We start from the raw sequence: 24,494 nt of genomic DNA, 5'->3' as shown, positions 1-24,494 counted from the left end.
TTTATACAGTTGCCTAATGGAGCCAGTGGTGAAACTTGGACGAAAGCGCAAAGGGAGACTCAATACGTATATAGATTTTCATAAACAGGTGGCCGAGCTCGTTTTTTTCGGGGGGAGGGGGGGAGGGCTTCATAAGGCTGCGCCACTTAACGGAGCGCCAAAGGGCCGGATGCCTATTTGGTCGTCACTTCTTTAATGAGGAAGGGGCTGAGGCCAACCTATTTTCCATCCAATCACATTACCCCATTAGATGAAAAATATCAAATTGTAATTGTGTTGCTATTTAAATCATTACGCGATTTAATGAAAAAGTTAATGACAGCCCCTCTGACTTTATGGCAGTGATGTAACGGGATGCGTTTCACTTTTTAGTTAAACCACCAAACAATATAATGAGTAGCGGTGCAAACGAGTCGAGCCGCTCGTGAGCTGCTCGAGCTTGGATCAATAAAAAGCTCGAAACAAGCCGAGCTTTTTCGAGCTCGAGCAGAGACCGAGCCTAAAATAAAGCTTATTTAGTTATCGAGCCTGAGCTCGAGCCTTATATGGGAAGCTTGCCCAATTATCGAGCTCGAACCTTGTGTATTTTTAAGTTTTACCTTTTTAGATTTCTATGCATTAATTTCACACTACACAGCCAGGCGAGAGCTGAGATTTAGCTCATTTAAGGGTTTTCTCATAATATATAAAAATAGTTAAAACGTATATAACTTAACTGATGAATAGTAAACGAGCCAAGCCCAAGTTTGAAAAATACAACTCATGAGCCGAGCTGAAACTTTAGAAAAAGAGTCTGAAACGAGCCGAACTAGAGCTCTATTAAGTCAAAATGAGACAAACTCGAGCCTAGTCATGCTCGGGCTTGGCTCAGCTCGTTTGCACCCGTATAGCTCACAAAAGACTAAAGTGAAGCCGGGTCCTAAGAATTTAGTCTAGTGGTAAGAGGCTTGTCCTCCCTAAGTGGAGACGCAAGTTTGATTCACACTTAGGCCAATTCGAAGGACATATGCGTGAATGAACGAATCATGGCTTTAATCCTATGTTCGAACCCGACAAAGGGCGAGGGTTTACGGATTCCATCCGGTTCCCACGCATCTCGGGGTACACTCTCACGACTAGATGTGGGCGAATAATCGGGTTAATCGAACCGACCCAAAATTCGAATCTGGTAATTTTCTTCATCAAAACCGGTTCAAACCGGTTAACCGAATTGAAACCGGCAAAATCCGATCAAACCCTGAACTGAAACTGATCATGACCTGGTCAAGAGACCGTTTTCAACCCAAACCGAAACCGATTTTGACTTTGTTGACCAAACTGAACCAGTTTCAACCCAAGCCAATTTTGAGTTTTAAATCGGTTTGTGCACCTCTACTCACGACAGTCGAGAAGTCAACCCTGAACATGACTACGAAAGGATAGGTGTGCGTACATGTCAAAACCGATGATTATTATATAATACAAACAAGAAGTTTGGTGCCGCAACGTCTCGATATGGACAACTTGTGACACCATATTGGTCCTTTTTAGTTTGTATTAGTTTCGGTCCGTAACAAACGTAACGAAACTGACCGAATGTAAATTTTGTTTTGTTTTGTTTTAGTTCTGATAGTAATGAACATGACGGAAACCGACCGAATTCGAGTATACTCAACGCATTTTATTTTAGTTAGCACCATAACAAACGTAACGAAAATCGACAGAATGGTGATTTTGTTTATTTTGTTTTGTTTTAGTTCCGAACCCATCACGAATGTGACATAAACCAACCAAATTTGCGTAGACATCATTACCTTAATGCCCGGGATCAACAACGATTGAGTTTTACCGGCTGACGCCACCCCATCGGTCCACATCAAATTTTATTATTATTTTTTTATTTTGGTTTTAGTTCAGACACAATAACGCACGTAACTAAAACCAACTGAATTCGCATCGACTTACCACCTCACCAGTAACAGTAACGCTCGCCGAGTAAAACACGAGTTGAGAAGAAAAGTATTATTATTATTATTATTATTATTATTATCTCTCAAAACGCGCATTCAACTCCACCAAATAATAATATCTCTCTGACACACACAAACTTACAGCAATTTTCGGAATACCAGAAGAAGAAGAAGCAGCAGCAGCAGCAACAGCAATAATAATAATAATAATAATAATAATAATAATAATATGTCGTGGCAAGCGTATATAGATGATCACTTGATGTGCGAGATCGAAGGCAACCACCTCACCTCCGCCGCTATTCTCGGTCACGACGGCACTGTCTGGGCTCAGTCCGCCAACTTCCCTCAGGTCCACTTCATTTCTAACGATTTACGTCACAATTATCATTTAACCTAATTTTGTTTTTTATCAAATTGATTCGATTATCGCATAGTTTTTACTTCAATTGAGCTTCAGATTCATCGATAATTGCATTTGACCTAATTTTTTATTATTATTTAGGTGAATCGATTGATTTGCTGAAGCCCGTTTGCTGTTGATTAAGCTTAAGATCTGATCATAAGTTCAATATCTGTGTGTTACAGTTTAGATTCATCGGTCATTTGATTTGATTATTGCGTAGTTTTTGCTTTGATTGATTTGCTTAATCAAATGTGTTTGTTAGTTGATTAAGCTTCGGATTTGATAGATAGGTTAATATTAATATTAATATTAATATTAATATCCGTATGTTCTGTTCTGGTTCAGATTCATTTGATCTGATTGTTTATCTATTTTAGTTTGATTGCTGCATAGTGTTAACTTTTATTCATCTGTTTGTTGTTGATTTAGCTTCGGGTCTCATCAGTCGGTTAATATCTATTGATTTACGTGAAAATCTTATTTACTGTTGCATAATTTTACTTCAGTTGTTGCTTTGGATCTGATTAATAGGTTAACTAGTATTTATGCCCGTGCTTCGCAACGGGACTGTTAAACCGAACAATAAAAAATATGTAAAAACGTTAAACCACAAACACGTGCAAGTCGATGTGAATTCAATCAGTATCGGCTTACGGAATCAGAACAAAATCCTTCAATGATAAAATACAACAAATTATCATTTGTGGAAACAAAAAAAGATGGTACGTTACAGCTACGAATTAATGCGAATTCAGTTGGCAGCGGCGGTACCGACACTAATTCGTAAACTTAAATTAGTAAGCAAAAAAACACATTTTAAATGTGTATCAAACATCAAAACGCAGATAAAAACACATGTGATGATGGGATATTTTAAATCATGAAAAAAATTCAGTCATTAAGAAATACCAAAGCAAACATTAAAAAATTCGTTTAACCGTAGATAAAACATGTAATACCGACACTCGCCCAAATTAAAGGTTCAGAGATATAGTAATTAAATATTATAATAAACTAAAAGTAAAATAAATGAAATAATAACCATTTGATAGTATGGAAAACAAACATAAATGAATAACACTTAATAAAAATAAAGCTTAAGTAATAAAACAATAAAAGGTATTAGTCTTTGATTTATTTGATATAGCCTTGTACAATAAAATATAATAAAACACATGCACTAATATGCTACAGGAAATTGAATAGTTACTTTATGAGGAGAACTAAGTCTCCTATTTGATATATATAATAATATATGTATGTCACAGTTCAGATTCGTTGATTTACGTGAAAATTTTATTTAACCTAAAATGTTTATCTAATTGATCTGATTATTGCATAGTTAGTTCATTAAGTCTATTTGTTGTTGATTAAGCTAGTTCTTATCTGATCAATAGTTTCGGTTCAGATTATTTTATTTATGTGAAAATTTCATTTGACATAGTTTTTTTTATCAAATTAATTTGATTATTGCTTAGTTTTTACTTCAATTTGCTATGATTGAGCTTCGGATCTGATCAGTAGGTTAATATTCGTATGCTGCAACATCGTTCATTTGATCTAATTGTTTATCCTGTTGATGTGATTACTGCATAGTTTTCACTTCGATTGATTTGCTCAAGTCTGTTTGTTGTTGATTAAGCTTCAAATCTGATCAATAGTTCAGTATTCTTATGTTCTGGTTCAGATTTATCGATTTACATGGAAATTTCATTTGACCTAATTATATATCCAGTTGATTTGATTGTTGCATGTTTTTTCCTTTGATTGATTTGTTTAAGTCTATTTGTTGTTGATTAAGCTTTGGATCTGATCAATAGTTCAATATTCTTATGTTCTTGTTCAGATTCGCTTAGTTTTTCGAGTTCAATCGGTGTATTTCATCAGTTTGCTTGTTGATCTGGATTAACGATCGATGTTGCTTTGACTGCGATCAGTTTTTATTGTCGATATCTCCTAGCGCTAGGATATTTGGTTTTTTTATTAGGTCACGAATTGTGAGTGCTTGTTATGATCTGATTTGGTTTGGTAATCAGTAGATTAATAGATACAACCTTGAATTTAACAGCTGATTTTATCTAAAGGATGTAAATGTTTTAGATCTGAATAAAGTTGAATGGATAAATGAAAAGAAAACCGTTACAAATGTTTTTGATTGAAGCTGTGAAACATGCATTACAACATGAGCATATCTAGAATATGTTTCCTGAAGTCTCTGTTTGAGGATTATAAGGGGTTTAAGATTGCTTCTTAAAACTGATTATTAGCTTATTGTGATTTAATACAATAAAAAGCAGGTTTGAGTGTGTTTTTGATTGCTTGTCGAAACTGTTTACCTGATAACGTATAAGTAAAGTAAGCAGTTACTTATTGCAGATTGTTTCTCTTAAAAAGCAGATAATCATTTGTAATAATCAAATCCCAAACGCTCCCTAATTGATGATGTTAGATCTCATTAATTTGTTCCAACATGCATTTATTGTTGTGCTGATGTGCAGGTGAAGCCGGAGGAAATAACCGCTATCATTAATGACTTCAATGAGCCTGGCTCACTCGCTCCTACAGGCTTACACCTTGGTGGGACCAAATATATGGTGATTCAAGGCGAACCCGGAGTTGTTATTCGAGGCAAAAAGGTGATTAATTTACGACTTTTTTGGTTATGATAATTGATATTAATTTAAGTTTTGACACTAGTGAAGATGCTTTTCATAGTGATTAGCTTTTTGTATTGAGTTTCATTTATATCAAATCAGACCAACAATGCCTAATGAGTAATGACGAAAACTCACTTAAACTTTTTGAAAACAAAATGGTACTTGTGTATCAAGCTAGCAATTTAATGTAAAAAAGGGGGGAAATGACGTTTTTTTAATATCGTCTTCTCTGGTTATGTTGCATGTTCTGTTTTTAGCTGGATTTTGTATGAATCAAACTTGATACATAGTTCGGTGGCCTTACAAAGTGGTCTAGTGTAGTGTATTGAATAGTTAAGATCGGGGTGGTAATGTCATTCTCTTTTACATATGTTTTATTTCATATTAAACACTAAGTTAGTTCATTTGTAGATTTTAATTTATTAATTCAATTAGCGCAAGTTTGGAATCAACCAAGATCTTACGAACTTGTTACACCCAAATTGAGGGGCTAAAGATACTACTATAATGCAACTCGAAGGGTAACTATAGCCGTAAAATCAATCTTGAAAGAGACAATTTGTAGGTAATTTGGTGGATCATGATTACTAAGGAAGCAACATATCTTACATGTTAACACAATTTACCCTCATATCCTACACTTGTTGTGGCACATCATCACTCGTGTACACCTACAACAGCCCCTTGCAATCCTCCTGCAAGTTGTTTAAACAACAATGGTGAGTGTGCGGAAGGAAATTAGAGAAGAATATCACAAAAGCATGAAGTGTTTCGAGGTTTGGTTTCACTGTTGGGTCTAGTCGAGGACTTAAGGTTAGCTTGTTTCCATAACTAAATGCACATCGATTTGAATCTCTTTAAGTCTATTGTGATATTTTGGCTTTAATTTTCTTCAACACATTCACATTTGGTAAAACGATTTGAAGGCGGGAACTAATATCAATGAAGTTGTTGTAGTTGTATAGGAGTGATGATGGACCTTAATAGTTGTAGAAAATGAGGGTGAATCGAGGTAAGATGCGTGGCTTTCTATCTAATCGTGACTCATGAAACTACTTCAAGTTACCCCTTTCAAGATTGCTCTTATGGCAATAATGACCGTTCTAGTTTCATTCTAGTATAGTATCTTTAGCCCCTCAACTTTTGGTGTTGCAATTCTACCCCTTAAATAAATATCGTTGTTAAAGTTTCTCTTGTGTATGAAATAAATACAGATATTTCATTATTATAAACTAGCTTTAGAACCCGTGTGGTACACGTGATGCTTAAAAGAAATACAATTAAACTATAGAAATTAAATGATTATTAACAAAAAACTATATTTATCAAATTAAATGGTATTATAAATTTATAAGTTTGAATTATATTTTCTAATGGGATATTCATACGAATACATGATATATTCTCACGCAATTTCTTCATAATCATGAAAAAGATACACCTAGTGATTTTATAAGTTGTAAATATATTTTTTAATGGAATAGCGAATTATAACAAAAAGTGATAAGAAGTTTCATTATGAATGACATAAAACGGAACATCATATATAAAATTAGCATGAATAAAACACGCTTTTGTGTTACAGTTTGGAAAGAGATGGTTGAAAACTCCATCTGAGAATAACATTACTACTCATTCACAATTTCTTCTTGTCTTTATCATCTTAGACCTATAAACATCGTTCATTGATTTTTACCACATTCATCTCATACTGCACTCGAAAAGGATATAAATTGATTTAATAAAAAAAGGTAGATCTAATTTTCTTAAAGATATAAATATTTTGATTATATTGACGTAAATACCTGCGTATTTTTTAATCCGTATATGTTAGGTAATTAGTTATTTTATTAAAGAATGAATTAATTGTTTTGATTACACTGACATAAAGCTGTAAACAAGTCTACTTATTAATGCATACAACCTCTGTGTTTTTATTCATATCACTATTGATTTGTTTTTGTATTCATACTTAACCGTAGTTACTTATCGAAAATGTTAAGAATGAATATGGGCCATTGATCATACTAATGAATGGTTAAGATCTTAGATGTGCTCTAGATGTACAACAGAAGAAATTAAATGGCTGGAAGGGTAAAATAGTAAACACCACAATTGTTGACGTTTTTTAAAAACGCAGATAGCCTTTTTATACGCCATTTTTTATTAAAAGAAGTTGCACCATAAATTCCAACATTATATTCCGTCGTCTGTGTATCATCTCAAAGAGACCAAATTAAAAAAAAACAGAATGAACGAGCCGAATGGGTTGAAAGTTATATATAGTCTATTTTCAAATATATAAAATCTTGCATTTTATTCAGTCAGATTAACACTCCCAACTAACTGTTTATGTTTTAAATAATAATTTGTACGAATCTGGTAATTAGTTACTAAGCTTGATTATTGTTTGATCACAGGGCCCCGGTGGCGTTACGGTCAAGAAGACCGGAATGGCTCTAATCATCGGTATCTATGACGAGCCCATGGCTCCAAGCCAATGCAACCTGATTGTTGAAAGGCTCGGTGACTACCTCCTTGACCAGGGTTATTAATTTGTTTGGTATGGCCCCTTTTAATTTATCTGTTTCATTAACGTCGGCTCATTTACTTTATGAATAGATTTGGAGTCATCCAAAGTGGATTTGTTTTTTTATCATTTTTGTATTATTCGAAAGTTTAACGAGTAGAAATGTTTGCAGGGAAACGATACGGTGTGAGAATGTATTGAAGATTAATCAAAACTTATGGTGGTGTTACCCTCATGATTAAATGTTTTATAAAAACTTGTTTTGGTGGATATTTTAAATGCTTTATAACAATCATCATCATATATTTGTATGTTGTAACCTGTTTTTACTTGTATTTTTTTTCCGGTCATTAATCTCATATTAATTGCGTACCATATTGCATATGGTGTAACACATTACCCGCTAGGATCTTAGGACTTTGGCGTTCGGTGCTTGAGCGAAGTAATCCAAAGGTGGATGATGTCCTTGGTAATCTCCACTCGGCAACAAAAAGAAATCCGTGAGCTCCTGGAGATGTCGATATGAGAGTGAATGTTGTTATTATTCAAGTGGTGAATTGATGATTATAAGAATCAATGAAGATTAGATCACTCACAATTTTGTTAACCAAGAAAATTATATCAAAAACATGATTACAAAATACATCACTCGTTTATATGGTACTGACCTGACTTGGTAGACGCTAATACGAATTGTAACACCGGACCTGATCTTGTACTTGAAGTAAACGTCTTTAACTTTTGGGATATTGGATTTTAATAACACAAGTATTGGCCCACTGGCCAGTATTAATCTCAACTTAATTATTTAGATTAATCATAACTTTCATCCTATTGGCCTACAGTTTCGTAACGGAAACTAACCCGGTTAATTTTAGGCCAAAATATGTTATTTTTCTCAAGTTGAGGGGACAAATGAATAATGTAATTAAAGTTAAAAACTTGTCGCCGTTACCACCACCACCAAGACCGCAATTGTCGCCAAAAAATATCCGACCTACTGGTGCAAGTTGCATTTTTTAATCCAAGTGTATATGATAATGAACTTAATTTCACAGGTATCATACAATGAAAGTTTTAGTTTTTTAATCTAATAGATGCAGCTGTATTTGTTTTGGTAACTTTTAATTGCGAATAACTTATTTTTTTTATGATAATGTTATACAAATTTTTAATTTTTCTTTGTCATAAATTATACTATATAGAATTTTTTTTATAGGAAATGTTGGTACTATAATGAGCTGAACCTCTACCGACCGACTCTTTCTAGTATTAAATACATACGGTTTTTTTACCAAAATTCATTTAAACCGTCCTAAATACAAATTACAAGCAACACAATGCAAGGAATAATATTTCAAAATATTGTCATCTGACTATAGAGTTATAAACATCATTTACACTGTGATTGTGATTAATAGCAAGATAAAATTTTATCTTACCACACATCACCCATGTACCTTTAAAACATACTACCATTGTTATCTGATCACATACTACCCCTGTAATCTCATTCATTACATTACCACATGTTGACCTTACGGTCCTGATCACAACCATCTTCGTGATCCTCATCATACTCCGTCATACCCAGTAAATCCTACCAATAGCATTGGTAGAGTCTGCAATGGGATATAGACAAGCTTTACCTTTATCCCAAGGATAAAGAGACTACCTCCAGATAATATATAGATCACATGACAATTGTATTTTTGTTAAACTGTACAAGCAAGCATTCCAAATAAGTGTTTCTTGTTGGACGTACTTTCGGACTCCAAGTCACAATTCGATGAACTTGAGGGACCAATAATGATAAGTCGGTCATAGTTGGTTATGTTTCCTAATTACATCATGTTTCCCAATTGTATTGTAATTATAATTTGTAATATCTTGACTAGCAAGTTAGGTTAGTCTATATAAACCAAGTCATGATTAGATATTATAGATTGTGGGTGTGAGGTGCAACCGAGTTAGGGTTATCTAGATGCAACCGAGTTAGGGTTTGAGGATTGTAATCAATTTTTTTAGTTATGTTTTCTGATTAATATAAACGAGAGTTAGTCGTTTAATTCGTGTTTGATTATCGATCCGGGACTTGATTTCTTTCATGAGCTTACAATCCTAACCGATACTCGTTCACATGTTACAATTGTAATATCTATAAAAAGTTATTTCGGAGCCATCTCGTGAACTCATCTGCTAGAGGGTGTTGCACTCACACTCGATAAAGCTCAAATGTGAGTTCTAACAAACCACACATATATAACGTTAACGCTCAAAATCACGCTTACGGTACAACAGAAACAAAACATGCGGCATTCGCATTTACGACGTTTTGACAGTACATGTTTTACAAAACCACCTGGCTACCATACACCATACTACTACCCTTATGATACAAAATTAGGGAAGAAGATATTGCATAAATCAACTACCTAAAACAACAAAATACATACCGAAACACGTGTCTCTTCAGACATTGGTTCAAAGAAATTGGATCACCGTGAAAACCATCATGAGTAGATAATAATAACGATTCGGGACTGCAAACTCTCGTCGCCCTGAAGAAGTTGCATTTGCACTTGTGGTTACGTTATTCGCAGCAGTTTTGTTACTCCTGTTACAAGTTTGCAGCCAAGTTTAGCTAAAAATATGTAAAACTATTATTATAATAAAAAGATAGATGTTTTTACAAGGTTTGATGATTTTACATACCCGGCTGTCATGTACAAGCAATTGTCGTAACCTGTCCATACAAAGATCAAAGATTAAAAACAAAAACCGAAAAAAGATAAGTAATATTATTTCACTAGAGTCAACATACGAAGCAAAAGAATTTTTTTTTTAAATATACTACCACTGTTTTAATTTATTGTTTTTATTATGGGGTAGAGGTAAGGCTGTCTACATCTTACCCTCCTCAGACCCTACTATAGCTTTGCTATTGGTGGGATATACTGAGTACGATGATGATGATGATGATGATGAAATTATTATGAAATTATAATAAACTTTAAAAAAATGATGCTCGGAGGTCAATGCAGCCCACTTGTTACATGTCCTATAACGGGTCGGGTCGGGTTGACCTACAAAAACGTTCTTTTTTTTAACGAACCTTCTTGTATTAAGAGTAACATTGCAAAAACTATATTATTATGCTGATAAAACAATTTATAAGGTCATATGCACTAAAACGGGTCAAAATAACCCAAATTAATATAACCCGGGTCAAAATAACCCAAATTAATATAACCCAGGTCAAAATACCCAAATCAATATAACTCGGTCAAAATACCCGAATCAATATAACCTGGGTCAAAATTATCCAAATTAATATAACCCGGGCCAAAATACTTAAACGGGTTAAATTACCCAAATCAATAGCCCGGGACAAAATATGTAAACACGTCAAAATACCCATATCCAAATCAACATAACCCGGATCAAAATAACCCGAATCAACAAATTCAAAAACAAACGAGTCAAAACACGTACTTGGATTCTGGTTCGTTTTAACCCCGGCTCCTCCAAAGCTGCAAGCAATATCAGTAGCCCCATTTTGCTGATAATAACTACTAAACGCATACGAAGCATGCGACACCAAACTATCGGGCTCAAAACACGGCTGACTGGGCTGGATCGGTGAACAGTCCACATTCCCGGACCCGCAGGCCCAATCCAGCCCGTTTCTCAAATCCTCTTCCGATGCATTCGCACTCGCAATACATCATGAAGTCCCGTTCACACTCGTTAAATTCCCGCCATTATTAACATCAACCGTACCTTTCCCGGTAAAATCAAAATTATAAACGCTCGTTTGATCCGGATAATACAAACCCCAGTTCCGTTCGGATTCCAAACCGGGCTTTCGGTTCTCGTTAAACAACGAGAAGATATAAACATCGAGCGGTTCCCCGGGTCGAGCCGGCGTACCCGTGTTGTTGATGACGTGGCGGATAAGGTTCGTGTTATACGTTTGCGCGTTTTCGGGGGTGGCTGCGGTTTCTTTCGGGGACCCTTTCGAGGGCCAGCCCGTTTCGGTTACTTTGATTTTTATCGTTTTATAGTTTAGACCCGCTAACGCGAAGTAAATCGAGTCGATTTGCGCGTCGAACATGTTCATGTAGAGTAACCCTGTGTTCGGGTCGATAACTTCCGACGATGACTCGAAAAGCGCGTAGTCTAAGGATACGTTAGTCGACGAGTCGCGGTACGCGTAGTACGGGTACACATTGACCAAAAACGGCGACTCGTTTTCGGCTAAAAAGTCGAGTAATGGTTTTAAAAACCCCGCGTGTTTGCTGTTAAACGAGCCTGCGGACGGAGGGTACGATCGGGATAACACGCCTAACGAGTGGGTTGTTGAGACTTTAATCCTACGGTGTAACCCGGCTTTCCTAAGGGCATTATAGACATTTGTCATCGCGGGGACCACCATCGATGACGCATTGTCCCGGGCTTCGGTAACTTCGGCTCCAACGGTAATGTATGTTATTTTGGTGGCCGGGTAGTACGGGAGGATGCTGTTTTTGAGCCACGTGTCAGCGTTTGATTGGAACTGGGGATACCGATCATGAGCTCGATTCCGGTGTTGGCAAAGGCTTTGAGGACTTGGATGTTGGAATCGTATATCCGGACGGAGTTTTATGTTTTGGGCTTTGATTAAGTCGACGGCTTTATCCGGGGTCGGGAGATCGTCTGCATTTCTTCCGTAGCAGATTCCTACTTTGCTTGCATTGCAGGTTCCTGTATAAATATAAAAAAATAATAAGATTCATGAATATATCTTAACTTGATTATCAAAATGTAATATCATGTTTTGATACCAAGTAAAGGGTGAAAACGAGCCGAGCCCGAGCCAAGGCTCGGGCTAGGCTCGTTTTGATTTTCGAGAGCTTGAGCTAGACTGATTTCAAGCTCTTTTTCTGCAGCTCGAGTTGGCTCGGGCTTATTAGTTAATTATTAATTACTTTATACATTTTTTATGTATTTTATATATTTTGAGAAAAACCTTAAACGAGCTCGAGCTTTGGCGATGCAGTGAGAAATTGATACATAGAAGTCCAAATTAGTTAAAACTTAAAAATACAACACTAGGCTCCTTAAGGCCCGACAAGCCTAAACGATCTTCCCATACAAGTATAATAATTTATCCCCAAAATAACCCCTAAACTGAAGTTAAACACACATCCAAACAGCCCATACTCTATATAACTTGATCAAATCTAAGATTCATTATAACAACAGAGATATATTTTAAGAAGCTGTAACCCTTATGCATGTTGAAATTGAACCAAAAATGTACCCCATTTGTGAACCAATATTACAAAGTTGGAAACCGATCTTTGTTTCCAAACACCAAAATGTGAATCAATTCAGTAAATCAGCTAAAACTCATAAACCAAAACTCACATTTTGGTGCATATAAAAAGAACATTAAAATGTGTATCAATTCAACAAATCATCTAAAACCCACAAACCCAAAACTAGAATCAACTCACTAAATCAGCTTAAACCCACCGACCAACAAATTAACCACATTCTACAAACTGGTTGAGGCATTAATAAAAAGAACATAAAAATGTGAATTAATTAACAAATTAGCTAAAACCCAGAAACCAAAATCAGCTTAAACCCAGAACCAAAATGTCAATTAATTAAACAAATCACTAAAAACTTCATTGAGGCATTTTTACAAACACCTAATGTGCACAAACAAAAACACGCCAAAATCCACAATAACAACCAAAATCAATCCAAACCCTCTTGACATTCTACAACTTATTCATTAGCTACTAACCCAATGAAAAAAAAAAAAAAAACTGGTTCACACATTTTGACAAACACCTAATGTGTGCATAAATAATAACAATGGCTTACCAACAACCACCACAATAACAACTAAAACCAACTCAAACCCTCTTGACATTCTTAAAATATCTCTCTTATTAAACAACCACCACACTGTTCATCAGCTGCTTGCTCTTTAAAACACAATAATTTAAGCTTAACAACAAAAGACGTTGTAACGTCTATATTCTCTCTCTCTCTCACACACACACACACACACTATTTTGAAGCTCGATAATGGTGACAGGACAGAGCAGAGTGTGTTTGTGGGTGTGGGTGTGGGTGTCAGGAGGAATGGGACAACATAGCAGAAACAGTACAAGCGATAGATTTTAAACTTGCTTTATTATTTTTGGTGGTTTTATCAAGTGGGATTTAATTAGTGTTTTGAATCCGGTATTAACCCGATAAAGGGACAAGGTATGTCTGTTCCCCACGTAAGATTTGTCTGTTTCGAATATATATTAAATAATATTTTCTACTTTTGGTTAATTACTTAATTTATTATTTGGGTCGTTAAAAATGTCATTAAATGTTGTGGAGTGTGGTGAGCTAATGGAGCAAGCTTTTAATGGTAACTAGGTTACTGATCTGTGGGCGTCACGGATGGAAATATAAAAATCGTCTAATAAACACTTATAATTTTAACTGACAATATTGTCCGTTCTTGAAAGTAAGTTCATTGAACTTGTCTAAAATCGAAGGATAGACAAAGTCTATTAAAACATATATTGGGTATAATGAATTGTTAATTAGAAGATCATCGGAAATTTATACATTCATTCGTAGTCATTTGGACAACCCCCCCCCCCTAACATTCCCTTCACCTATATCCAATAGTTAATTCGTAAATTATTTTATCTCTTCAACATGTAAGGTTTAGCATCCAACTATGAGCCTCTTGTTGTTTTAATAGTTTAAGTACTTTTCACTTTGACAAGATGTAGGAAGAACTAATTGAAGTGTAATTTAAAATAAACACGAACAAAAGTCTATACAATTCAACTATTTATTTAACAAAAGTATCATAAATTTAGTATTTACAACTCCCTAAATACTTCCTTGTATACAGGGTTGTAGCATTTCGTTGTTGTCAAAAATTAATATAAAAAGAAACAAACTGGTTTTTTTAATAGCTAATAATTAAACACTTACAAAGTTACAAACATCAATTGGCTTATATGACTTGTTTAACGATTCATAAAGCCATAACTTGTATACACTCTAATATTGACTTGAACTTGTTATGACTTGAACTCAAGATGCTTATAACCCATATTAGCTCAAACATGTTCTAATTCATGACATGAACTTGCACAACAATACATTTTGGCATGCCTAACTACATATCCATATGGCTGCAAATAACAGTCCGGATGTGGCAACCATTCAATATAGCGACGTATTTTATTTTACATCATTAAGATACTAATAATGTATTCATATTTTAATACATAGAAAAGGTGAATAAAATAATTTTTAGTAGTTCTTAAATATTTAGTAGTTCTCATTGAGCTCAATAGTATGTATAAATCTTAAAATACTGGTTTTAGTTATTGATCTGTATTAATAATCGTTATATCCACAAAGACAAGTGTCTCCAACATATGATATATTGATAATACAAAATCAAATTGAACAATGATCTTTGCTAGAAAATAGTTTAATATATAATAGAAACAGAGCTTTCCCTTTTTACAGTATTATTTGAAATGAATTTAATAGACTTTCCCTAAATCTTGTCCATATGCAACTAATCTACCTTTTTTCCTCCTGCAAAGTCATGCACTTGGCCATTAACATCTTCTCCATCTTATTTTTGCTATAGATTAACCTTGATTTTTGCCAATGGTCATTGCAAAACAGACTACAACTGAAAAAAACTACATTCTCTTCAATCTGAGTGAACGTTTATTATCTGAAGGTGTTAGACCACAATGAATTATATAAGTGCGATAACCAGTATTAGTACATGAAATAAGTTTTACTTCAACAAAATGTCTACCCAAATTAATTACTCGCAATCTAGGTCCATTACACAAACCGTTCTTCTGATTCATATTCCTTAGTAACATTATTGGCACACCGAATTTTAGAACCAATCTATGAGTCCAAATAATTTTGGTCTTTTTGATTTTATTTAGTATAATGTGTTTATGAAAGTTATAGTTCAAATCAAAATATAAAATTTTAATTGGTATGATCTTACTTAAAAACCAAAAAACTGATTTTATATGGACCACAACTACATTTGTGAATTTTGTTGCTAAGTATGGAAACAATATAAATTAAGTAAACCAAATATAAGTAAAAAATAATGGAGAAATAAACAATTATAGTGAATATTTTAGATTTTTTAAATATAAATTTGAAATACGTAATAAACAACATATTAAATTGGTCAAATAAATTAATGTGTAATTAAAACAAAACATATTAACTTTCTAGTATAATCAAAAGTAATTATTTAAATTTCGAGTATACATTAAAATTGTCAGTTATACTAATTAAAAATTAATCAAATATAAAAAATGGAAAGTTTGATGACATTTAATACTATTAAAAACTACAAAAGATTGTTGCAAAAGTCTTCAATTTTGGTTTTGTAAAATAAAAAATAAATTAATGTAAATATTATTATAAATTTTTCCATTTTTCTTGGAAATTCAGTAACTAAACAATATACAATTTTTTAATTATCATGAAATTATTGTCAACACTTTAGCATCATTACCTTGTTTAACAATAAATTTCATTAGCTAATTATTTTTTCAATTATAAACATTAATCTTGACATTTATGCATAATTATAAATTAGTCAAATATAAAATATGAAAAGTTTTTATTTTCTATTTAGTTTATTAGTTTATTTTTTAATTTGGCCGGAATAGTTTAGACGAATCGGTAATTCTTGACATTTATGCATAATTAAAAATTGGTCAAATGTAAGAGATGCAAAGTTTATTGAGATTAAAGAATATTAAAACTAAAAAAGAGTGGTCAAATTCGGTTCTTAAAAACATATAAATAAATTTATAAGATTGATTATATAAAAATCAATTAAACTAAATGAATTGTGAAAAATACATATACACATGAATAATAAAAAAATATACATCCAATCTTGTACAAAAGGTAAGACATTTTTGCAGCAAATACTTCATCCATAACATTAGCTATTCTAGTTGGGAACCATAAGCTAAAATGATAAAATTAAATAAATGTTAAACAATATATTATCTGGACTAAACAGAATTTTGGTTATTAACCGGAATAATCATTCTATATGTACGTGAGTATTTGCTAAAGGCTTTGTGTTGAGTGTCGTTCATGAAATGTATAGGAATGAAAAGTATGTTGCTAATAAGGAATATAAATAACCTATAGTTCCATTCTAGGGTATGTTTTTTGCTTTTATTTCATCAAAACTAACAAATGACAATCCATATAAGTTTCCTTTAAATTCATACGAATTTAAAAGATGAGTTTCACAATTGAAGCAGAGCTTCTGTGGGCAGTCAATATATCTGTACATGGACATATTTGCTCCAAGTGAAGCCTTTCTAACAATCAACGACCTATTCTCACCAAGCCACACATCATGCTTGGGGATGCAAGCCTTCCTTACATAAGCTCCAAGTGAAGCCTTTCTAACAATCAACGACCTATTCTCACCAAGCCACACATCATGCTTGGGGATGCAAGCCTTCCTTACATAAGCTCCAAGTGAAGCCTTTCTAACAATCAACGACCTATTCTCACCAAGCCACACATGTGCCACGTGGCACACTGTGGCACCATGTGCTGCCACGTGTCACCACGTGGCAACACTGCCGCCACGTGTCACCACGTGTCACCACGTGTTTCCACGTGGAGCGGAGCCTGCCACGTGTCGACACGTGGTAGACCTACCGTCTGCGTCATTAGGTCTATATCGCGGTACGCGATAGGCCTGCTGAGGGACCCATCGCGTATCGCGATGGGAGCCAATTTTTCGTCTATAAATAGCAGCCATGGGGTGTTATTTCACATATCCAAATCTGCTCTCACATCTCTCTAATCTCTCTCTAAGATATACCTCGATAAGTGTGCCTTGTTTCCTCGATTTGCGTGTCCAAACCCTCATTTGTGTACCGACATTTCCCCGAAGTTCGTGCCACCCTCCACCCACATACCCAGACGGTGTTTGTTGAAAGGGCGATGAGTCTCGATAAGCGTGCCATTGTGTGTTAAAGTTTGGTATTATCGTTGACGACTAAGAAGATCAAGCGGCATTGAAGTGCTGCTCAAGTCCCTAGGATTTCAATACGTCACTAAGGTTAGGCGTAACGACAAATTAATATAATTTAATAAAATATTCAAGGCTTAAGCCTTAAGTCGAGGTTATACTCGATACCTCGATAAAAGAAAAGAAAAGATAATGAGTATTGAATATTGTTGAATACGTATATATGTGTGTAAGTATATATGTAAACATTCTTTGTTATGAAAATATTATTTAATGAATAATGAGTATTCTTAAATAATAAAAGAAAACGATTACGTTTCTTGGAGAAGAAGAAACGTCGGGTTTTTATTATAAAATAAAGGTTTATAATTTACTTTTAAACTAAAGGTTTTCAAGTAAAAGAAAATGAACTAAAGGTTTATCGAGGATTGAGATAAGACTAAAGGTCTTAAGCCGGATCGTGTATCCGACTAACAAATATTTATACTTGTACTTAGGTGCGAGATAAAGAAGGGAAAGACCCTTGGACGATGAGTGAAGCCGATCTTAAAGAGACAAGGGGCACCCAAACTTTTAAACTTGTTTTCAAATGAGTCAAACTTGTTATATGAAATTGTTTACAAGGAACTATGTGTTCACAAAACCGTTATAACTATGGGTATGAACCTAGCCCTCAGGTTGTGGTATACGTATGTCTGGATCCTTACATAGGTGGTACTATGCGGTGAATGGGCACATCGCACCACCCTTGGTTGTAGGATGCTCTCCTGCAGGGAGTATGACCTTATGTGTATATTTACGGGTACTTAACTAAGTCGAACGTTGCGGTGTTTGCTGAGGTGACCTAGAGTAAAGGCTCTAGTTTATAATGTGTTGTTTGACTTTGTTATTCCTAAGCCACGATGGGCCGAGCCAGGCGTAGTCTAGAGGGGTAATAAAGTAAAAGAAAGTATTTTTGCGTCAGCGTGTTCACCAGAATTCGTTGCTGACGTATTTTTTTACATTTTGCAGGTGAACAAAGTTAGAGCTTGGAATGACGAAGTACTATGATATCCGATGGCTCGGATTTGTTTTGTATAAATTTAATATAGTGGTTTGTAAACATAAACAAGTAATCTTTTGTTAACAACTCTAAACGGGTGTTTTACAATCCCGTCTTTTGATTGTATATATAAAAGTTACACTTTTGATCCTTAAAGTTTTATAAGTCTTCTTCAAATTAACGCAACTCTGATTTATTTACACTTACGATACCAACTTATGGGTCGCACTCCTAGGCCTAGGATGGGGGTGTGACAGGTTGGTATCAGAGCCATCGATCTTAGCAAATTGGGTATCATAAAACAATACCCAAGCTTCGATCCAAGTATAGGAAATAATTGTTTATGTGTTTTAGGGATAAGATAGGCTGGTAACCTTTCTTTCCCACTCTACATCCTAAACCACCCAAAATATTAAATGTCATTCAAAGCTCATATCGAAGAATTGTACGCAAGGCAAAGGAAGCCGGAATCGCCGAACCCTACCCCGAAGACAACATGAGTGATGGTTACTATGAAGCGTATTTTGACCAAGATGTGGAACATGACTTGTCCAAACCCGTGTACTACCCCGGAAGTAGACACTACCCGATAGATGTTCCCGAGAGTCCACCAAAACAAGGGATTGAACCACCAAGTCATTCAAGCTATCATCCACCAACAATACCAATGTATCAACCTTCCGAAATACCGACGTACCACCCATCGGAGATCCCAACGTACCAACCCTCGGGGATACCACAAGGCTACCCAACTGGATACCTACCGAAACCTCACCCGTCTTATGCATTCCTCTCCAACATACCAATCAAGGAGGAACCAAAATCCCCATCTTCCGACTGGATGAAATGTCATTCCGATCCGTGTCGATGGTATACAGGAAGCTATATTTTCAATGAAGTCAACTCCCAACCAACCAATAATGAAGGGCCATCCCGTAGACCCAATATGAGGATAATGATGCCTTCTGAGAGTTTCCAGATGTCCCCAATAAACATTGAAACCAGACAACCAATGGAAGAAGATGAACCAGAGGAAGATAAACCAGAAGAAGAGGAACCAAAAGAGGAAGATGAACCAGAAGAGGAGGAAGATTCTGAAGAGGAGGAGGAACCCGAGGAAGAAACTGAGGAAGAACCAGAAAAAGAGCATCCTGATAAACCTAATGAGACGTCAAGCCCAATGGAAGGATCACTCACTTCCCAAAACGCAAGCTATGGTTCTGTGGATCCATATGCCCAATACCTTGAAAAACTTAGGATTCGGACTTCGTCAAGCATCCCACCATACCAAGGAGAAATTCCATCAATCCAAGAGCAAGCCGATGAGATCCGAGAACAGAATCAAGCTGCCAAGACTTACCTCTACCTTTCATCTGACATGGACTATGTTCCGTATCCAGAACCGAGGAATCACTATGAGATGGTGACACTGGGTTACCACGACCCACCTCCACAGAATGGATACCCCAACGTAGTCCCACAATCGTATGAAGAGCATTTGGATCGTGCCTTACACGAAACTGACGATTGGAGGAAGAATGTGGATGAAGAAGGAAAGAAAAAGAAGAAAATGGGAGAAACACTCCTTCGTAAATGCAACAAACTAACGAAGGTTGTGAAGAAGTTCTTAAAGGACTGAAGATGGAGGAATACGATGTGAAGCTATGTGTGTAAAATAGTCTTGTATGTTAAGTGTATAAATAAAGAACGTTTAAAACGTTCTCATGTAATGATAGGACAAGATATATATATATATATATATATATATATATATATATATATATATCGTTGGAACGATATATATATGTATGTGTATATATATATATATATATATATATATATCCTTGTGATATATATATATAAATGTGTAATAAATAAAACGTGTGTTTAATATATGAAATTTGCTAAATTTCAGTTAAAAAGACATACTGAGAGAAAATGTCTGAACAAAGTAACAACAATGATAACTCTCGAAAAGAAAAGGAAATAAAAGGCAAGGTTAAAAACTCTGAAAATGAGAATGAGCGAGAGGAAGAAATTCTTGAGAAATATATGAATGAAATTTAAATGTTGATTAAGAAAGCTGTTAGAGAAGAGTCTGAGTTAAGATCTCAATCTAGACAATCCAAACATTCTCGATCTGTTAATCCTTCTGTTCATCCTTCTAAGTCCGTGAAATCCCGTCCAAAACCTTCTCATGATGAGGGTAGTGTTCACGAGTCTAACGCCGACAGTGGAGTTAGACGTGAGTTCAAGAAACTCAAAATAAGTGGTTGTTCTTTTAAGGATTTTAAATACTATGGACCGAAAGAGTTCCATGGTGATAAGGGAGCTATCACAACCGTGAGATGGCTCGAAGAGATGGAGACTATTGTTATCACGAGTAAGTGTTCTGAGGAGGAGAAAATTCAACACTCCGCTCTAATGTTCAAAGGGGAAGAGCATGAGTGGTGGAATGCGTTGCTGATGAGTAAGGGAAGATATGTGATGTATGGCCTGACTTGGGATGAGTTTAAGGCCATGGTGATGGGGAAGTTTTTTCCCATGCATGAAACCGATCAAATCCAAACGAAATTCCTTAATCATAAGGTCGTAGGGACAAATCTCCGAGAGTACAATACTAAGTTTCTTGAGTATTATCGCCTTGTTCCCCAATTGGTTAACCCTGAGTCCAGCAAAGTTACAAGATATATATGGGGACTACCGTGGGAAATCCGCGACATGGTGAGGTCTCACCTACCTCAAACCGCTGACTCTGCTATGGAGTTGGTCGGTTATTTGATGGGCGGCATGGTCCGCAATAGAGAAGATGATAAAAAGGTGACACCAACAACTACTCAAGGAAAGACTAGAGGAGGTTCCAACTTTAGAAGCAAAGGCGTAAACCGAAACAACTCAACGCCATGCAAGACATGTAGGAGGTACCATAAGGGCCGATGCAATTTCGCCCCGTCTCCTAAAGTCTGTAAATCATGTAATCGTACAGGACATGACGCTGCTAACTGTTGGAAGAAGAAGATGACTTGTTTCAATTGCAAGGAAATGGGCCATCTAAGTTTCGAGTGCCCAAAGAACAAACCCGCTGCTGGTGGTGCGGGTGGAAGTGGAAAGGATAAAAAGGGAAACGCTCGAGTTTTCATACTCGACACAAAGAAGGCCGCTGACATGCCGGAAACCATAACCGGTACGTTTCTAGTCAACGAAACCTATGCTAGATTTTTATTTGATTCGGGTGCCAATTTAAGTTTCATAGATTATAGTTTCTGTAGTCTATTAAACGAACCATCAACTAAATTAGATAAAACTCTAAGCGTCGAGACTGCTAGTGGCGAAATCGTTAAGATCTCCGAAGCCCTTGAAAACGGAAAAATTCATTTAACTGGTTATATTCTGCCTATTTGCTTGTTACCCATGAGTCTGGCTGGTTTTGATATTGTACTTGGTATGAATATGTTATCCGATAACCATGCTCGTATCATCTGCAATAGCAAAACCGTTGAACTTCAAACCCCTGATAAACGAACGATTCGAATTGAAGGGGATAAAGAAGCTGGCTAAGTTAGCATAATTTCTATGATTAGGGCTAACAAATGTTTGAATCAAGGATGCCTCGCATTCATGGCCTACGTCACTGAAGAGTCGAAGCCAAAAGAAATCAAAGACGTTCCTATCGTTTCTGACTTTTCGGATGTCTTTCCTGATGAACTTCCTGGAATCCCTCCCAATCGTGAAGTAGAGTTTAGGATCGATCTTATTCCTGGTACTGCTCCGATCGCCAAAGCTTCGTATCGCTTAGCGCCAACCGAGATGAAGGAGTTGAAGAAACAACTCGACAAGCTTTTGGAAAAAGGTTTCATTCGACCGAGTTCGTCACCATGGGGAGCGCCAATTCTGTTTGTCAAGAAGAAAGATGGTTCCATGAGAATATGTATCGATTATCGTGCGTTGAACAAAGTCACAATCAAAAACCGATATCCACTCCCTCGTATTGATGATCTTTTTGACCAACTTCAAGGTGTTAGCTTCTTTTCAAAAATCGATCTTCGTTCCGGCTATCACCAACTCAAAGTTCAATCCGAAGACATTCCAAATACTGCTTTTCGAATAAGGTAAAAACATTATGAGTTCACGGTTATGCCGTTTGGACTTACTAATGCTCCGGCCGCGTTCATGGACATGATGAACCGTATTTGTAAGCCGTACTTGGATAAATTTGTTATCGTCTTCATCGACGACATACTTATTTACTCTAAATCAAAGGCTAATCATGAAATTCATCTTCGAACATTGCTTGAGATTCTTAGAACCGAGAAGTTGTATGCCAATTTCTCGAAATGCGAGTTCTGGTTACACGAGGTACAATTTCTTGGCCACATCATCAACGTTAACGGTATTCAAGTGGACCCCGCTAAGATTGAAACTATCTCTAAGTGGGAGGTCCCGAAGTCGCCAACCGAGATCCGAAGTTTCTTAGGTTTGGCCGGCTACTACCGTAGGTTCATTGAAAATTTTCTCGTATCGCCGTTCCCCTAACTTCCTTAACTCTAACATCAAGTATGAATGGGGAACGAAGCAACAAGAGGCGTTCGATATACTTAAACAAAAGCTCACTCAATCACCTATACTGGCCTTGCCAGAAGGTACTGAGGATTTTGTGGTATTTAGTGACGCATCTCACTCGGGTTTGGGATGTGTACTAATGCAACACAAGAAAGTAATCGCCTACGCCTCTCGTCAATTAAAGGTGCACGAAAAGAACTACACGACTCACGATCTAGAGTTAAGCGCTATAATCTTTGCATTTAAGATATGGAGGCACTATCTCTATGGAGTAAGATTTACCGTGTATACCGATCATAAATGCTTGAAACACATATTTGATCAAAAAGAGCTCAACATGCGCCAACGACGATGGATGGAAACGCTCAACGACTATGATTGCGAGATTGTTTATAATAAAGGCAAGGCTAACGTCGTGGCTGATGCCTTAAGTCGCAAAGAACATGAAAAGCCTTCGGGGTTGCTTCAGCAACCCGAACTTCCTGTTTGGAAGTGGGAGTTAATTACTATGGATTTCATTACCAAACTCCCAAAGACGACTCGACAACATAATGCAATTTGGGTGATTATGGACCGATTGACGAAATCCGCACACTTTATACCCATTAATGAGTCGTACTCAATGGATAGATTAACACGTATCTATGTAAACACCATTGTTGCTTTACACGGAGTACCGTTGTAACAACCCAGCTACCACCGCACCATAATATTGTCCGCTTTGGCCGGGACGTACCACCATCGCCTCACGGATTTGTTTTTGGTTGCCCAGGTGGTCACCCATCCTCATACTTCTCCCACCTGAGCACGCTTAACTGTGGAGTTCTCCTTTCATCCACTACCATTAAGCGCCCAAAATGCGTTATGATTGGGAAGGTATCCACCTCCTTATAAAGAAGGCTTAGTTCTCCTTCCCAACCGATGTGGGATGTCACAACCGCTGTCTATAATATCTGATCGAGACAATCATTTTACGTCTCATTTCTGGAAAAGCTTCCAACAAGCTCTTGGTACAAAGTTAAACTTGAGCGCTGCCTATCATCCGCAAACCGATGGGCAAAGTGAAAGAACAATTCAAACATTGGAAGATATGCTCCGCGCTTGTGTGATCGACTTAGGTGGAAGTTGGGATGACCACTTGCCCCTAATGGAATTCTTGTATAATAATAGTTATTACGCAAGTATTCAAACCGCACCATTCGAGGCGTTGTATGGAAGAAAGTGTAGAACACCCGTGTGTTGGTCTGAAACCGGAGACAATCAATTGTCTGG

The 24,494-nt window shown here is 36.1% G+C and overlaps 1 protein-coding gene and 1 pseudogene across 2 annotated transcripts; one reads left to right on the top strand and one right to left on the bottom strand.

Moving 5' to 3' along the window:
* The first annotated feature begins 2,116 nt into the window (after nt 1-2,116).
* On the top strand, nt 2,117-7,917 carry LOC143622492 (profilin-2-like). The gene is made up of 4 exons (XM_077093620.1): nt 2,117-2,301; nt 4,854-4,991; nt 7,433-7,575; nt 7,715-7,917. The coding sequence occupies exons 1-3, from the start codon at nt 2,179-2,181 to the stop codon at nt 7,565-7,567; spliced, it is 396 nt and encodes a 131-aa protein (XP_076949735.1). The 5' UTR covers nt 2,117-2,178; the 3' UTR covers nt 7,568-7,575; nt 7,715-7,917.
* Nucleotides 7,918-9,838: 1,921 nt separating this feature from the next.
* On the bottom strand, nt 9,839-13,486 carry LOC143622491 (glucan endo-1,3-beta-glucosidase 13-like; annotated as a pseudogene). Its single transcript, XR_013151718.1, has 4 exons — nt 13,423-13,486; nt 11,038-12,288; nt 10,258-10,288; nt 9,839-10,159 (listed from the first exon to the last, which is right to left on the bottom strand). The product of XR_013151718.1 is annotated as a glucan endo-1,3-beta-glucosidase 13-like (transcript).
* Nucleotides 13,487-24,494: the final 11,008 nt, after the last annotated feature.

Source organism: Bidens hawaiensis, unplaced genomic scaffold (assembly GCF_021521415.1).
Source record: "Bidens hawaiensis isolate Kalapana, Puna unplaced genomic scaffold, B.hawaiensis_p1.1 tig00003141_1, whole genome shotgun sequence".
NCBI lineage: Eukaryota > Viridiplantae > Streptophyta > Magnoliopsida > Asterales > Asteraceae > Bidens > Bidens hawaiensis.
The sequence above is the reverse complement of the archived record's forward strand: the minus strand, read 5'-3'. Positions and strand labels throughout refer to the sequence as shown.